General features: G+C 40.7%; 1 protein-coding gene across 6 annotated transcripts in view; it reads left to right on the top strand.

Moving 5' to 3' along the window:
• Positions 1 to 13,201, top strand: part of SEMA4G (semaphorin 4G) — a 190,800-nt gene extending 177,599 nt beyond the window's left edge. For 5 of the 6 annotated variants that reach the window (XM_056529588.1, XM_056529589.1, XM_056529590.1 and 2 more), the window contains 4 exons: positions 37 to 152; positions 4,832 to 4,986; positions 7,283 to 7,344; positions 12,304 to 13,201. In XM_056529588.1, the coding sequence (XP_056385563.1) occupies positions 37 to 152; positions 4,832 to 4,986; positions 7,283 to 7,344; positions 12,304 to 13,133 (1,163 nt within the window). In that variant the 3' untranslated portion in view covers positions 13,134 to 13,201. The remainder of the gene's footprint in view (positions 1 to 36; positions 153 to 4,831; positions 4,987 to 7,282; positions 7,345 to 12,303) is intronic. The other variant, XM_056529593.1, reaches the window with a different exon arrangement.
• Positions 13,202 to 18,161: the final 4,960 nt, after the last annotated feature.

Raw genomic sequence — 18,161 nt, 5'->3', positions numbered from 1 at the left:
CACATTTCTAATCTTCCTCCGTTTTTTCTTCTGCAGACAATGGCTGGATTCACAAGGCCGTGGTTGTCAACAACAAAGTTCACATAATAGAAGAAATACAGGTTTTTAAAAGGCCACAAGCAATTGAAAATATGGTCATATCCAAAAAACAGGTAAACTATACTATAGTTTTCTCTAAAAACCTGTTTTATTTCAATGTCCTTCTGTAATATGCTACTCTGCAAGGTTAATAGTTTCCACTCCGTGCAACATTTCTTTCCCGGCAGAACCAAAAATTTCATGCCGAAATCCAACATATGGTTCATGATCTCTGGTTCCCCCAACATCGAACATTGAGGAACAAATATGTTTGTTGGATAAAGCAGTGCATATACAGTATCTAATGTGCATAGGCACCTTCAGATAATCCCTAAGAAAAATGCAAACAATGTGAACTGTAATCATTGAATGAAGCAAAGGGGTCGTAAAAGAGAGAAATAACCCTGTGTCCTTCTACCTTCTTGCTCAAGGTCTTGTATAAAAGCTGCAGTAATTCAATGTATGGACAACAAATTCAGCTCTTGAGGATATGATTGTGAATTTTACAAGTCGTGGTTTACAGCACCTTTCCTTCTGCAATCGTTTCTGATTTACTTTTTCTTCAATAGATTTTGTTCCAAGAACTAATAACACATTTTTTACACAATGTCCAAATTCAATTATATTTAATCGAATTGGGATATTATCCCATTGAAAAAAGTGATATTTAGATTGAATAGCTGACCGCTGTAGCTGCTGGCCGACAGCTTTTTGACATGTCCTAGCGGCATATCAAAAGTTTGGATCGACGGGGGTCTGAATGTTCAGACCACCACTGATCAGGAGGACAAAGTGGGAGAAGTCCACACTGACACTCTCCTCTCACTGCTCTGTGTCATGTGATCGAGACAGGCTCCATAGACTTACATTGCGAGTTTGCCTCAATTACGTAACAGAGCTGGGAGTGAACTCACATTTCTCCTGCCTTGTTCTTTTGATCAGTGAAGGTCTTAACACTCAGACCCCTGCTGATCCAAACTTTTGACATGTTGCTAGGCCATATCAAAAGTTTTTCCAAATGACAGTACCCATTTAAGTTTTTTTTTAGAAGTAATATAAAAATCTGTAATAACTTTCTTTTGACAGTTAACTTGAAAACATTATTTTTCTCCAGAGTACCCCTTTATATCAAGGTGTATGACCAAGCTTAAAGGGGTACTTCGGTGGAAAACATCTTTTTTTTCTTTTTTTTTTTTCAAATCAACTGGTGCCAGAAAGTAAAACAGTTTTGTAAGTTACTTCTATAAAAAAAAATCTTAATCGTTTCAGTACTTATCAGCTGCTGTATGCTCCAGAGGAAGTTGAGTAGTTCTTTTCAGTCTGACCACAGTGCTCTCTGCTGACACCTCTGTCCATGTCAGGAACTGTCCAGAGTAGGAGCAAATCCCCATAGCAAACCTATCCTGCTCAGGACAGTTCCTGAAATGGACAGAGGTGTCAGCAGAGAGCACTGTGGTCAGGCTATACAACTTCCTCTGTAGTGTACAGCAGCTGATAAGTACTGGAAGGATTAAGATTTTTTAGCAGAAGTAATTTACAAATATGTTTAACTTTCTTCAGTTAATTTGAAAAAAAAAAAAAAAAAAAGTTTTCCACCAGAGTACCCCTTTAAAAGGTACCTCTCATCAAATAAACTTTTGATATATTTTAGATTAATGAATGTTGAATAACTTTCCAATAGCATGTTAATGAAAAATATGCTTCTTTCTATTGTATTTTTCCCGATCAGCATTTCTGACTCATGCTGGAGTCCTAAACACTCAGAGCTGCCAGCCTGCTTTGTTCACAGCCAAACAGGCTGTGAACAAAGCAGGCTGGCAGCTCCGAGTGTTCTCCTTTGTGAACAAAGCAGACTGGCAGCTCGTAGTGTTTAGGACTCCAGCATGAGTCTGAAATGCTTGCTGCCAGGACTGGTAGGGAGACCCCTAGTGGTCATTTCTTCAAAGTGGAAAATTAAATAGAAAGGAGCATATTTTTTAATAACATGCAATTGTAAAGTTATTCTGCATACATTAATCTATAATATATCAAAAGTTTTTTTGATGAGAGGTACCCTTTAAACCATGTGATTTCTCACCCGTTTTAGTAATGGTAGGTTAGTGCATGAAGTTCAACCTATCATTTTAGTGTCTGCTGATGCTAGTATGGCGACCTCAGAGAAAGTAAGATGTTTACATTGCTACTGCAGAGATGAAAAGCAGAAGGAGAGATTGACTATATAGGGGGGGCTTTAGCACAAAAAATTCAACAGTGTGTAATTCATTGGTAGTTCCAGAAAATCCACCCACAGTACATTCCTGTTAGTGGTGGCTGTAAGCAGTAGAAAAGATATTCATTTCATTCTACAGAAACTGGTATCTGCTAACAATGCTGTGACCTATAGAGATATATAATGCATTTCAGGGACTAGAACAACTGTGCAAAACTGCAAAAAATTAGGAGAATAATTGAACTTCTAATGTTAGAAATCTCCTACCTGTCCCCTAAACTTTGTAAGGACTAGATAGTGATGATATAGTGATGATATAGCAGCACCGCCCACTGGCTGTATGTTGCAAACACATCACCGTAATGATTTTTTGCCTATGGAAATGTAATGTTTCACAGCAACCATTCACAGATGTGGCCACATAACATCATTGTGGACAAGGCGCTACACATAAATGTGAGAAATATTTTTTTGAGACATTTAGAATTTTTTGGAGCCATTGTTATGGTGCATGTTGGGATGTAAGAAATGTATAACTCTACTAAACAGACATGGAATGAGGAATGTGTTTATGCCAAGAACTTGGCTCCTCGGCTGCAGATATTGATGGTTCTTTGCATCTACTGCTCATTTGCAAGTCCAGAGTACTGGCAGTCGTGAGATGTCATTACTTATTACTTGGCTGCTCTCACACAAATATTTTTTTGTGTTTCCAAGGAATGAAATAAAAATAATTGTTCCCTTCTATTTGAGATATGGGAAGCAAATGCAAAAAACTATTATTGTGTATTTCTATTTCAGTTAATTTCTCATGGTGACAACTCTTTTTGTTATGTTGGTGCTTGTGCATAGAAGTATTTTCTATAAAGTAGCCTACAACTAATTTCCTTACTTATTTGGCTTAAATAGAAGCAAATGAATGATAAATTGGCACTTGTCGGTATAATGCTCATTTGATGTCACTGTATAGAAACAAGGCTAAAAAAAAAACTTAATAATATAACTTAGAGTGGTTCTTCATTCACTTTTTCACTACTGTGTTCTATAGTCATCATGGACTTCACCTTATGTCTGAGTAGAAATGGTCCCTCTTGTTTGTTGGGTTCCATAGCACCTCCTATACCTGCTTCCTTAGTAGTTACACCCATGCTGAAGGGCAAAAAGTTGCCATACATATAAGATGGCCATAGTGAATGCTTGTTTGGCCTACAGCTGTTGTTCCTTATTCCCCTCATACACGTGCACGATTCACTGAGCATGTTTTCAGAAAGCTGCTGCCAGAAACTCTTGACAGCAGGTGATCTTTCAGAGGACAAAGGATCAGGCCTTTGAAATACAACATACCTGATCCTGCTCTTCCCAGACATCTACCAGTGGTGGAGAGTTGGAAAGCCATCATATAATATATATTAGATGATCAACCGGTCTTGACACACATCTAATGTATATGGTAGCTTGGGTAGTCTAGGGAAAATAAATAGTATGTCTTTTCTTGGTCCCTGGCGCTCCACTTCTGGCCCCTGTAATTTCAGGGGTATACCTTCCGTGACAAGAAGGGGAGAGTACATATCATGATCATCATGTGCTGGTAAAATCCATGCCCACATACAGGGGGCGATAGCCACACAATGTTGCAGCAAGATCATGCAGCTGTTGGCCACCACGTGCAGGTGTGGTTTTGCCCACACGCAGTGATCAGGATATGGTACCCACCCTCTGTTATCTCGGAAGCTGCTGTGTTCTCTGGAGAAAGTTGTGTAGTCTTTTTTCAATCAGACACTAGGCTCTCTGCTACCACCTCTGTGGGTGTCAGAGTTATACTGAGCAGGATAGGTTTGCTATGAGCATTTGCTCCTGTTCTGGACAGTTCCTGACAGATGTGTCAGCAGAGAGCACTGTGGTCAGACTGGAAAGAACTACACAAATTCCTCTGGAGCATACAGCAGCTGATAAGTACTGGAAGGATTAAGATTTTTAAATAGAAGAAATTTACATATCTGTATAACTTTCTGACACAAGTGAATTTAAAAACATTTGGTTCTCTGGAGTACCCCTTTAAATAAGTTGTGTGTGACAGAGATTCAAGGAGCTGAAAGAGAAGCTATGCACCTCTTCTAGCACTGCACATACCTCAGTGTATCCATTTTGCCTGGAGTGTTCCTTTTTAATTTGGTGTTCTTTATGTTCATATAACTGGTTTACAGATCCAAACTGGTCATGTAATTGGTTTGGGATAATATCAAGCAGTCATATCTAATGATCTCTTTGTGCTTGTTTTCTGCTTATATAATTTAATTTAACAAACTCCTTTTGGTAAGAAGACAGTTTGTACTCTACCTCTGCCTCAGTTTATATAAATTGTACCATTCATTTACTGAACTCCTCTCAAAGTTCCCTTGAAGCCAGAACAACGATTAAGACTTTAACTATAGTGTATATCTCTTAAATTAATTTAATCCACCCAGGATAGGTGTATTTAAATTATCTTGTAGCATAAATCACATAAAATATTAATCATTTATATCTGGTAATTTGTTGTTTCAGAATAATTTGTATATTGGCACCCAGAGCGGAGTCCTCCAGATACCTCTGTCTGGCTGTAATCAATACACGTCATGCTATGACTGCATCCTGGCCAGGAATCCATATTGTGGTTGGGATGGCAACGCATGTCGACAACCCCATACATCACAAGACTGGTAAGCTCTTCTCTTTTCTAAGACTGGTGAGGTCTTCTTTTTTTCATTCTTTGATTGTGGTTAATATATCACCCATAAAAGAGTTGTTGGAAGTCATTTTTCCACCAGATCTTCAAGCCATAAACTTATTTTGACTTTAAAGTGTCCCTCTCATTTACCAATGTGTAGAGCAGATAAAGATAGGCAGGGATACCCCTTTTTGGAGTTCCAACTTGTGGCCCGTAGCACTGACCCAAAGATCAAACGATAGACTTTTTGTCTTTCAGTGCTTTAAATTGTTACACACAAAATTCAGGTGCATGTAGTGGACAATGTGTTTCCAAGGGAAACCCCCTTCTTCATCAGGTCAATGGTCTGAGTGTTGACTCTACCATCTATTGGTAGAATGATCAGAAAGAACTGCACACTCACCAGCACACAGCGATCTCTGTCCAGTTGCACTAGATGGGCTCCATAGACTTATTATGGGGCTGTCTAATGCAGCTGGATAAGACTAGGTATGCACAGGTATTCAGCATGCAAATGTTAGTAAGGGTGCATTTACATCACATTTCGACTCTCTGTCAGCTGGATCTGTCTGCTGTGTAGCCCTGCCTGATCCGAGCTGTACTACATTCATTTCAATGAGCCGAATGGAGTAAGCTAGTGACTCTGGACGGTTCTCTTTCTGGCTGTATCCGGCTTTTGACCTGCACTGAAAACCAAACCCCAACAGACCATGGTTTTTAGTCTAGAACAAAAGTTGGATACAGTTGGAAAGCTAACTAACTCTGGAGCTAACCAGAGTCACAAGACCCTAGCCCTGTTTGGCTCATCAGCACGGATTTAGCAGGGATAACCAATATCTTGAAAATGATGAGGAAATTAAACATTAAGAATATAAGAAAGTTGGAGAAGTGTTTAATACGGTAATTCAAAAGTATTTTTGATTTTCTTTTCACCAGATAATTTTTCTCATAACGTTTTTCAATGAGCCATATAAAAATCATAGGATTTACACCTTCAAATTTCTAAGAAAGAATAAAAAAATGTGATTTGTTTTTCTATCTTCATTTACTTGCAGGTTGTATAACTAGAACATGGTACACAGTAGGGGGAAACCATAATTACTGCAACCTATTACTTCCTCCCTTCCGAGAGAAAGAGCTGTAATAACTAATATGTCAAACCCAAACAGGGAAACAGTTGAAATAATTTGTATCTCTTACCTTAAAGGGGTACTCCGGAGGAAAACAATCTTTTTTAAAAAAAATCAACTGGTGCCAGAAAGTTAAACAGATTTGTAAATTACTTCTATTTAAAAAAAAACCTCATCATTGTCTCATGTTACATATACACTGGAGCTGCAGCCCAGTCCCTGACACACTTTCTACTACCCTGACTGCCTACATGATACTCACCACTCCTTCCTCTTCCACTGCACTGCAGAGCATATTTAAAGGGGTACTCAGGTGGAAAACAATCTGTATAAAATCAACTGATGCCAGAAAGATAAACAGATTTGTAAATACTTCAATTTAAAATCTTAAACCTTCCAGTACTTATCAGCTGCTCTATGCTCCAGAGGAAGTTCTTTTCTTTTTTAATTTATTTTCTGCCTGCCCACAATGCGTTCTGCTAACACCTCTGTCCATGTCAGGAACTGTCCAGAGCAGGAGAAAAAGCCCCATAGCAAACCTATCCTGCTCTGGACAGTTGTGGATATGGACAGAGGTGTCAGCAGAGAGCACTGTGGTTACACAGAAAAGAAGATCCTCAGCATACAGCAGCTGATAAGTACTGGAAGGTTTAAATTTTAAATTGAAGTAATTTACAAATCTGTTTATCTTTCTGGCATCAGTTGATTTTATACAGATTGTTTTCCACCTGAGTACCCCTTTAAATATGCTCTGCAGTGCAGTGGAAGAGGAAGGAGTGGCAAGTATCATGTAGGCAGTCAGGGTAGTAGAAAGTGTGTCAGGGACTGGGCTGCAGCTCCAGTGTATATGTAACATGAGATAATGATGAGTTTTTTTTTATTAAGTATCTATTTTTCCACTGGAGGTATACTTTAAACAATAACATAAAAGAAGAACTAATTAAAAGTTGCATGTAAAACTTTAGAATAATGCGGCAAATTATTTTTAATTAAAATGGCAGAGCGACAATTCTTCTCCTTTCTCCTGATGTCATCAAGAATTCTGTCCTCTCTGGCTTCTTTCCTTCCTTTTATTACGTCTTGTAGCTCCAGTTGACTTGAGGCCTTTGATTGTCATCACACTTCACTGTATGACTTGTTGTTCTTGGCTGCTTGCAGGGTACAGATGACGCAGGATATGCAGAGTGGTAACAGAGGATGTATAAACGACACAGATGAGGGTAAACGCTCTGTTTATTTTACAACATCGCTATTGCATGCTAGCAAGAAAATGAGACTTAATGAGCTCGCTGCAAAGCATGGGGACGGGGAGCGCAGGGCTGGAGGAGTTAAGGCTTTATGTACACATTGCTTGTATAAAATAGCCAGTAAATCCATGATGTTATTTTTAGCCTTGTTATGTTTTTGCATTCGTGGTTTAGCTGAAGAATAACCAATCCATTCGAATATAAAGTGTTGGAAAAAGCAACAGATGCTTCTACAAAAAGCAATCGCATGGGATCTGTTAACTAAAATTTCACGCTTCAGGAAGTCTTAATGTTGCCCAAGTTTCCTCTCTAACTTCCCAAATGTACAATAGTGAACATAGGAGCGCTGCGGTCCCAGAACAGTTATATAAGAGATCTGGACACAGAAGGAAGTTAGAGTACACAGTGGAACTAAGATCCCAAAAGGTTCAATATTCAGATATGGGCAATCTAGATATAGCGTGAAAAAATTGACAAACCAAACACATTTTTTTAGTAGTGTCATATGATATATACAAATTGCATGTTTTGCATGATATAATTACTGCAACTTTCTATGTATGTAAGGCTATGTTCAAATATTAAACAATACCCTATGTTCCTTGTATACATTGCAGAAATGTAGAAAATGCTGCGGTGGCGCTTCCAAGGAATTAACCCAAAGTCTTGGGTATTGGTATAAAAGTAAATAATTTATTTTTACAGCATAAAGAAATCAAAGAAAATAAATAAATAAAGCAAGACGCGTTTCGGGAGTCACAGCTCCCTTTATCAATTGCAGGTGGTTGCAGCAACCACCTGCAATTGATAAAGGGAGCTGTGACTCCTGAAACGCATCTTGCTTTATTTATTTTGGGTTAATTCCTTGGAAGCGCTACCGCAGCATTTTCTATATTTCTGCATTCTACATACGGACCCACCCCTGGGCTCCGTCCTCACGCTGCAGGCCTGCATACCAAGCTACTGTCACCAGCAAGGGACACGCTACCCCCCACCCGGGTACCTACCTACACCGGCTAGAGACCTACACCGCACCCGGCGCTACCTTCGCTTTTTTTCCGCTATATACTGCCCTTACTGCCTATACATTGGCAGTATGCTGACATATACCAAGGGGAATTGGTACCAAGTCCATTGAGATAAATGGACCAAACATAGTCTAATAGTGACTACATCTCATGGTTGGCTATATATTCACCAACACAAAAGAAAACCTCTTTTAAAGGGAATCTGTCAGCTCTATATTAGGATCAGAGCTTAAAGGGATATTCCGGCTTTATACATCTTATCCCCTATCCAAAAGATAGGGGATAAGATGTATGATCACTGGGGTCCTGCCGCTGGGGACCCCCGCGATCTCTGTGCAGCCTCCGACATTCTGTGCCAGGCGCTGCCTCTGAGACGGGGCGTGACATCATGGCCATGCCCCCTAGTGATGTCACGGCCATCATGGCCATGCCCCCTCCATTCATGTCTATGGGAGGGGGGTGGCGTGACGTAACTAGGGGGCGTGACCATGATGTCACACCCCCGTCTCGGAGGCATCGCTCGGCACAGAATGTCGGAGTCCCCAGCAGCGGGACCCCTACGATCATACATCTTATCCTCTATCCTTTGGATAGGGGATAAGATGGATAAAGCCGGAATACCCCTTTAAATGTCAAAAAGGCATTGCCAAGCTGCAGTATGCATGCCTGCCAACCCCCCACCCCCTTACGGGGCTTGGATCCAGCACTGAGCCTTGTACATCATTAGTCAAGGCAGGGAGGAAAAAGACATGCATACTGTGGCTCGGCAATGCCTCTGAGCACGATATAGAGCCAGATTCCCTCAATGATATAATATAATAATATTGACAGATTCCCGCAATGATATAGATCTGACACATTACCTAATAAAGACCCTTTTCTAGATACATCAGAACTGTTAAGGTAGACCTAAAAAGTGTCAGCAACATTAGTTTGGTGCATGCCATTTCTTGGTGCATTGCGCAGTAGAATTCTGTCAGGTTATGTAAATAGTAAATCTCTGCTAACATGTCCTGGAATTTTTTTTCTTGGATTAAATGGTTCACCCGGACAGTAACAAAAAAATTTTATAAATTTGAAATAAAATAAAAATAATATATGTATATATATATATATATATATATATATATATATATATATATATATATATAATATTTTATTATAAAGCTTAAATACCAAAAAAGAAGAAACACTCCACCTAACAATTCCCTATCACTCCTTTTCTGATGCTTTCCAGGTCTCGCTGGTCCCTCTCAACTTGGACATGTACCCATTGCAGTCAGTCACTTGGTGATCAGCTGCAGCAGTTACATGTTTTTGTCAAAGGGAACCAGGAAGTGCAGAGATGGTAGACCTCAGAAAGCATTGGATGGTGGTTAGACTACCCCTATAATTGTAAGGAGAATATCATAAGCAAATTTGGTCCAGAAACCTGACTGGTGGGTCCTGCTCTCCTGCATAGATCACCTGCTTGTGCAGCATCCTTATGGGAGTCATGCCTTACAAATGTGGTGCTTGGGGCCTGAGGACTAAGTTGCAACATAATTTCATGATTATTTTTATAATTTTTGCAATTCTTGTCTGTAGTATACAATATTGGCAATGTTATATTACACTACAGTGGTCACTAATATTTTTTTGTTACTATTATTCATCAAAGTGATATTTTAATGTTATTTTACCATCTGCTACTTGAGAAAAAAAATATAAAAAAAAAAACACTCAAGGCATTCTTTATTTAAAGAGCATTTCTAAAAATAGGGATTTACAGGAAATGAAGATTTCCATCCTCCTCAAAAAAGTGACATGGGCTGGTTCCCAACAGAGGCTGATAACCCGGGGTCATAGGAAGACAGAAACATAGGAGTGGACACAGATTTATGAATGTTTCTGAAATAGAAAGTCAATGGAACCTGTATTTCCATCCAAAATCTGTTGTGTGAGCGGAATAGGGTTGGGGAATTACAGTGGAAATTCAGCCGTGAATTTTAGGATGGAATTGATTAAAACAGCCCACTGGAGTTTGTACTAGCCCACAAAACACCCATTCTACCATTTTTACTGGGAAGCCATTTTGTGATGTTCTTTACACATTGTGGTCATGCTTATTGCTCTGTGTGCTTTACACAAATTCCATTACTGAAAATATGAGTGGACCCTGCGAAATAGGCATTTCCTGAATTTCCTCTACTTCTCCAAAAACAAGGACAAACAATTTGAAGCCAATTCAAGCTGAATTTCCATGTGGAATCAAATTCCCATTGATGTCAGTCAAAGGTTCTGACCAGGATTATTTTCTGCTTCTAGAATTTACATGTCTCTTCTTGAATCAGAAAAAAAAATCCTCATCAGGTTCTTCCATTGACATCAATGGAGCTTTGATTCCTTGGTGATTCAGCAGTGTGGAGGGGAACCTAAAGGAAAAATTCAATAAAGTATGTTCTGATACTTCTGGGCAAAACACATTGATAAAGTCAGTGTTCTAGCAACACAGTTGATTTAAAGAATCAAATCAAATATGCTTATCTCTTGATACTACTCAGAGATAAACACTTACAACGTTTCAAGGACATTGCAATTTATTTGAATAAAATCCTTCTCAGAATGCTGTGTCAGAATTTTAGTAACCTACATCTCTGAGCAGTGCTAAAGGTGTTTGAGCACTCTATAGAGCCTTTCATTCATGATTCTTAGATTCCAGGCTTCACCAATAGGCTTAAAGGGGTACTACAGCGAAAAGTAGCATATCCCCTATGAGAGTGCTGAAGAGACCAGAGTGCTGTACTCTGGCATCTCCGGCGCTCCCATAGAAATGAATGGAGTGCGTGCCAACCACAGCATGCGCTCCTCTCAGAGAGCTCCGTTCAGGAGATCGTGGGGGGTCCCAGCGGTCAGAGCCACTGCAATCTGACACTTATCCCCAATCTGGTGGACAGGGCATACGTTACTTTTTACTGCAGTACCCCTTTAATGACAATATCATGAAAAAAAAACAACTCTCGGCCACTAGGTTTCTCACTTTTTTTTTTTTGCAATCTGCTGTCTACTGCTTGTTGTTAGGCTCATTGCATCTCTAGAGAGACCAGGATGTGGAGGTGGGTAAATGCTAGTGCTATGTACAGAGTGAGGGAGAGTCTGGACTGTGGACCTACAGTTTTTGAGCCTGTCTCCATTCTCCAGGCCATCCATACAAGTCCCTGAAAGGTAAATTAATGCACCAGCTCAGTGGCAAGCTGTTCAGTACAGTGCACTTTCACCAGCACTGTGTTATGGCATAGTAGTAAGGACTAGCTGCTGTGCTGTGATTGGCCAGACAAGGTAAAGAAGAACCTGTATTATTCTGCTGAAAAACAGCCCAGGTCTAGTTTAACCTCCTAAAATGTACAGAGTGAAAATAGCTGTGCACCACGAAGGAGAGTCTCAGGGTCTCAATAATATTAGTAGAGCTCAAAAATTACCTTATAACCACTATGTAGGGTTAATATAACAAAACCATGGAGGTTCTTTAATTATTATGACACTGGAGTCTTGTATTAGAGATCCCCCGGTTTTGAGGATTCAGATACTGAACAGAGGCCATGCTTACTTCTTTTGCCCTTATTATGCTTTCAGTGTGACTGATCTGAATTGGTATTCATGGCACAAACCTGGCACCCATAATTTATCATCCAGGATTTTCTGAATCAAATCTGACAAATCAATATTAGGCTGCTGAGAACGGAGGTTAAGAGCAGAAGGGAGAATCAAAACACATTCTTTGTGCTTGATTGAGCAGTAAATATATATAGACTCACTAGACCTTTTATTGATTCTTATCCATCTCAAGACTAATAATAGACCCTGACATTTTGTCTTCTAAACAGTGGTCTGGACTGTAATTATACATAACTTTTTGTTTTTTCAGTTCCTCCTTTGAAGAAAATGCGGGCAGTTTTGAAAGGCGATGATGTTTTTCTACAGTGTGACCTCCGGTCTAATCTGGCTCAGCCACAATGGTTTGTAAATGGCACAGACCCATTGGAGAGCGGTAATGCTCATTTTAGAGTGGGCATCGATGGACTTCTCATCACGGATGCGCTTCTAGAACACAGCGGTGAATATAGTTGTTACTCCGAAGAGAGCGGATTGCAGGCCATAGTGACTTCATATAATGTTAGCGTTTTGTTGGAGTTACCGAAAGGGATGATCTACTCTGAACCGACTCCCATTGTCCAGTTGCCAACACCAGCACCGCACGGCTCTTCCAAGTTGGAGTTTGTGTACATTTCCGTAATAACTATCCTTGGTGGCTTATGCCTTGTTCTATTTATTGTATTACTCTATGTATCTTGCCAGCAGAAAAGGAAAGGTAAATACAACACAACCAATTCCAGAATGAATGCTGTAGAACTTCAAACGGTATCTTCAAACTTCAAAGACAAGTCCGAAGAGATGAACAGCTATTCTGATGGCTGTCTTCAGATTATTCCTGGTGAGGCGCCAACTAGTCCTTCAAGCAAAATAAACCCTCCTCCTCCACCGCCACCTCCACCTCTTCCCTCAGAGTTTACCAATGGGATCAGCACCCTTCCCAACATGCTAAGGAAAATGAATGGGAATAGTTATATGCTTTTAAGACAAAATGATGAGGCAAGCTCACCATTGTATAATTCCTTTACAGAGGAGCTCAGCAAGATCCTGGAGAAGAGGAAACATACGCAATTGGTTGAAAAGTTGGATGAAAGTTCTGTTTAGCAAAAACTGCTCAGAGACAGTGATATAACACAATACTACCTCAATGAACAATCTTTATTTTTTTTTTTTTAAAGAATAACTTTTTAGTATATTTTCATTTACTCATTCTTATCTCCATTTTTAATTTATATAAACCAACAACGTAAAAGTTTTTTTTACTTTTGCATTACAAAACTTTATCTGTGGAGTACCTGGGTTCTGTTCTGCTGTGATGTACAACGAGATTTGTCCTCCTTGGGAGGAAACTTTCCGCTCCAGACTGTTTTGGAAGAACTGTGATCAAAGCAAAAAAAATTAAAGACACTGTAAAAGGTAGGTTCCAGCACTCGAGTCAGAGCATCTTTGAAAAATGTAGTAACTTTTGTAAAATATTAGATTCTGCATCAAGTGCAATTTGTTAATGCAATAAACCTATAGGGGGAGATTTATCAAAACCTGTCCAGAGGAAAAGTTGCTGAGTTGCCCATTGCAACCAATCAGATCACTTCTTTTATTTTTGAAAAGGCCTCTGAAAAATGAAAGACGTGATCTGATTTGTATTCAGCCCTGGAGCTATGACAAGAATGCCCTCTTAGAAAAATAAAGTATTTCACTTTAGGATCAGTATGAGACGGGGGATTGGTCTTCTGCAGGGTGCAGCCTTTTTGCCATTAAACGTATAAAGTACCGTATTTATCGGGGTATACCACGCACCGGCCTATAACACGCACCCTCATTTTACCAAGGATATTTGGGTAAAAAAAGTTTTTTACCCAAATATCCATGGTAAAATGAGGGTGCGTGTGTGCGCGTGTATACCCCGATACATCCCCAGGAAAGGCAGGGGGAGAGAGGCCGTCACTGCCCGCTTCTCTCCCCCTGCCCTTCCTGAGGTCTAGAGCCCTGCTGCCGGCCCTTCTCTCACCCTGGCTATCGGCGCTGCTGCCCGTTCTGTCCCCCTGACTATCGGTACCGGCGCCCCATTGCCGGCGCCGATAGCCAGGGGGAGAGAAGCGGCGCCGACAGCCAGGGGGAGAGAAGGGGCAGCGGCACCCATTGCCGGCGCCGCTGCCCCGCTGCCTCCCCCATCCCCGGTGGCATAATTACCTGGGTCGGGTCTGCGCTGCTCCAGACCTCCGGCGTGCGGCCCCTGCGTCGTTGCTATGCATGGCGCGGCGCACTGACGTCATGCGCCGCGCCGTGCAGCGCATAGCAACGACGAAGGGGACGCACGCCGGAGGCCTACAGCAGCGCCGACCCGACCCAGGTAATTATGCCACCGGGGATGGGGGGAGGCAACGGGGCAGCGGCGCCGGCAATGGGTGCCGCTGCCCCTTCTCTCCCCCTGGCTATCGGCGCCGGTACCGATAGTCAGGGGGACAGAACGGGCAGCGGCGCCGATAGCCAGGGGGTGAGAAGGGCCGGCAGCAGGGCTCTAGACCCCAGGGAAGGCAGGGGGAGAGAAGCGGGCAGCGACGGCCTCTCTCCCCCTGCCTTTCCTGGGGCGGTATCGGCGTATAACACGCACATAGACTTTAGGCTATGAGTTCTAGCTAATGAGTTCTACAGATTTGATACAGCACTATGGCCTCTATTCTGAGTAGAAGTCAGTGCACAGATGTGAACATCGTAGCCTATACATATCTACTACCATCGTTTATATCAATAAGTTGGGTGAAATGTACAGGTTTTACCATCTGGGCTCAATAGAAAATGCAACTAGCTTGTTGTAGGTGATCCAGACATATCCACAAAACCTACAGTATGAGATAAATGAATTGGTAATCATAGGGGGAAGACATGTTTCTGTTAGTCATGTCATTCCATTGATGAACATTAAGAGAAAAGGTGTGACTGAATGTGTAAAGACTTCAGTATACAATATACTATATGATTCTTTCCAAAATGACCTTTAATGATGTATGATATCATTTTTGAACCTTCATTTATCCCCTTTGAATAGGGGACAAAATGTTTTTGCCCGGCATACCCCTCTAAGGCCCAAATGGGCTGAGTCCTTAAAGGGGTTATCCAGGGAAAAACTTTTTTTATATATCAACTGGCTCCAGAAAGTTAAACAAACTTGTAAATTACTTCTATTAAAAAAATCTTAATACTTTCAGTACTTATGAGCTGCTGAAGTTGAGTTGTTCTTTTCTGTCTAAGTGCTCTTTGATGACACGTGTCTCGGGAACCGCCCAGTTTAGAAGCAAATCCCCATAGCAAACCTCTTCTGCTCTGTACAGTTCTCGAGACAAGCAGAGATGTCAGCAGAGAGCACTGTTTCCGGACAGAAAACAACAACTCAACCTCAGCAGCTGATAATTATTGAAAGGATTAAGATTTTTTTTTATATTAGTAATTTACAAATCTGTTTAACTTTCTGGAGTCAGCTGATATATATAAAAAATAAGTTTTTTTCCTGGAATGCCCCTTTAAGGGGTTAAAATCATGCATTTCTATTACTTCTCTTATTGCCCAGTTCACCATAACCTTCATGTGTTATGACATCTGTTCACATGCTCATTCTACATATAAAAACATAACGTATGTGTGTATATGTATGTTCCAGCATAACTTCCGAATGGTTGTAAATATTTAAATAAAACTTGGAACACGTCTTTCTCTATAAAAATATAGTATAGTAAAACACCAGTAAAACAGTTAAAATATAATTTACTATGACATTGCTCCGATGGCAGGATGCTTAAAACTCAGGCACAATGTTCGCAGCCCGAGAGTAACATGATCAGAATATGTACCGGAAGTCCCATGTTCCGATACTGACAATCTCTGCATCCCTAAAGGAAGGATGTCCAAAACTCCAGGTTAGGAAGACTGGCAACGCTGGGTACTCACCTAGTACACAATAAGCAAAGAGAGGGAACTGCACTCCAGGCTTGTGTGTTAAGAATTTTGTGTACATCATCAGGATTCCATAAAGTATCCTGTAGTGCACCAACATTGCCGTCACAAACTTTTGCTCAGACTTTATGCATTAAGGGAGGGAGCCACTTGTAGGAAACTGATTGAGATCTTTAAAGGCGGCTCTATTCATGCATGAACAATGAGAAAAGATTTAGTGTCCAAGACCTTGCTATTGATCATGTGAATAAAAATCATTCTGTAAAGTCTGGAGTGCGGTTACCTCTCTTTGCTTATTGTTTGATTGTGGATCCTTGAGCAGATCTCGCACACAGCATAGCAAGAAATTGTAGTTCAAGAGGGGGTGCAACCGTAGGATATATTTCTACTTAAATCAATTAATCTGCAAAACCGCCAAACATCCTAAAAATATTTGTGAAGCCTAGGGAACATCCTACATAACAGTTTTACTTGACATTTTAGTAACAATGGGCGCTGTGTCTTTTTATCTGGTTTTATGCAGGCAGCATAATGTACTTTCATTTTTAGATAAAGAGTGTATTGAGGTAACAGCCTTTGGCAAAACCCAGCTGCGTTATTCTAAATTTTAAAATGTAATAGGTGTTGGTTTAAAGAATGTAGAATATGTGAGCAAGATTTATCTTTTTACTAAATAATACAAGAGAAAATGGTCTTGTAAACTTTAAGAGGAGTTAATAGTTATACTTATATGTTGTAATAGTACCTCTATATGCCAGGTGGATGAGTACTTAGGAAGGGAAGGGTGGATCGCCGCTGTCCCTTTCAACAACCTCAGGTAAATTTGATTTTCAGTAAGATTAGGAATCAGGGGGTTCAAGGCTGCAGAAGTTGGAGGAGGTAGTCACTGGACCCTTGAAAACACTTTTCTGTCAACCCTTAGGGAAGTTTCTGGCTTTAAATGAGTATGTGCAGCATTTGGTGGCATGATTTCGAGGGCCATACCAGATACATAATGACCAATTGGATAAATCGGCAGATAAGGGGAGGAAGAAAGGTATATAAGTTAGACACTCCTCTGGATGAATGGGTGCCACTGGACAAAACTGTGTCTGGTGTCGCTCGGTCTTTCCTTAGTTTGAAAGAGGTTCCTGGCAAGCTTTTTGAGACCCACAGAGGACTTCTTAGCCCTCTATCTGCCCTTTACCTCATGGATAAAGTTAAGGCCAAACAAATTTCTAGTTTTAAGGTTGAAAAACCTGTGATACTTAGGGGCGAGGTTTGCCATACCTTAGCCAGCGGGTCGTTCAGGCATTGGTTACATAGTTAAAGCACTGACCTATTATGAGCACTGCTCTATTAGATGCTTTAAGAAGAGCCAGTTGAGAAGCCACAAGAGCTTTTGTATTCTGTGAGGAATCTAAGTTACCTTCTTGCTCTACTTTTATGAGCATAAGGAGTATGGGACCAACCGCATCCACAATTCAGAACTGGATTTATTTCAATAGTCTGCCCCACTTTGTCTTTCTGTCTCAAAGTACCAGTAATAGACAAAAAGGCTGGGCCCATATCTGGGGCACTTAGTGCCTGAATGTCAGGAATGCATATGAAATTCCTGAGTATCATGTCATTCTACGAAAGATGAGCGAAAGGCTAATTGAGCAGACTCCTTAACTTCTGACGAATCAAAGAGAGCCCATCTTTGAAAACACAGTTTGTTAGGTGTGGTATGACCAGCTTAGCCGACCTTGAGCATTTGCAAATAGCTTAATCGATCCCTCTTAGAGTATGAGGAAGAGCATTGGACCATTTCACATTCCTAATCTACTTCAGAAAGGAAAGCAGATATATAAAATCCTAGGGGAAAGAGACCTCCTAACAAGAGAGCCTTGGTTAGAGGTTTAAGTTTGAGAAGTCGAGGCAAACACCCTACAGTAGTCAGATGAGGTAAATGCTGTATTGACCAACATTTGAGACAAATGAATCACATGTGATGTTAGAGGCAAAAGCCTCTCAGTGTCTGTCTGTGGAAAACGTCCCGGAATGGGTATAAGCATTATCTTTCTGAGGGCACTAAGTCAGTTGTAGGCGCTCTGGGGCTTCTTATGAAATTAACTAAAGGCCTCTGCAGTTTTAGAAAACCACAAATGAGGTTCTCTCCCCAAAATGACTGTGCTGAGGTCCTGGGCTTATAGAGGGAAAGTC

This window comes from Hyla sarda, chromosome 7 (genome assembly GCF_029499605.1).
Source record: "Hyla sarda isolate aHylSar1 chromosome 7, aHylSar1.hap1, whole genome shotgun sequence".
NCBI lineage: Eukaryota > Metazoa > Chordata > Amphibia > Anura > Hylidae > Hyla > Hyla sarda.
The sequence above is the reverse complement of the archived record's forward strand: the minus strand, read 5'-3'. Positions and strand labels throughout refer to the sequence as shown.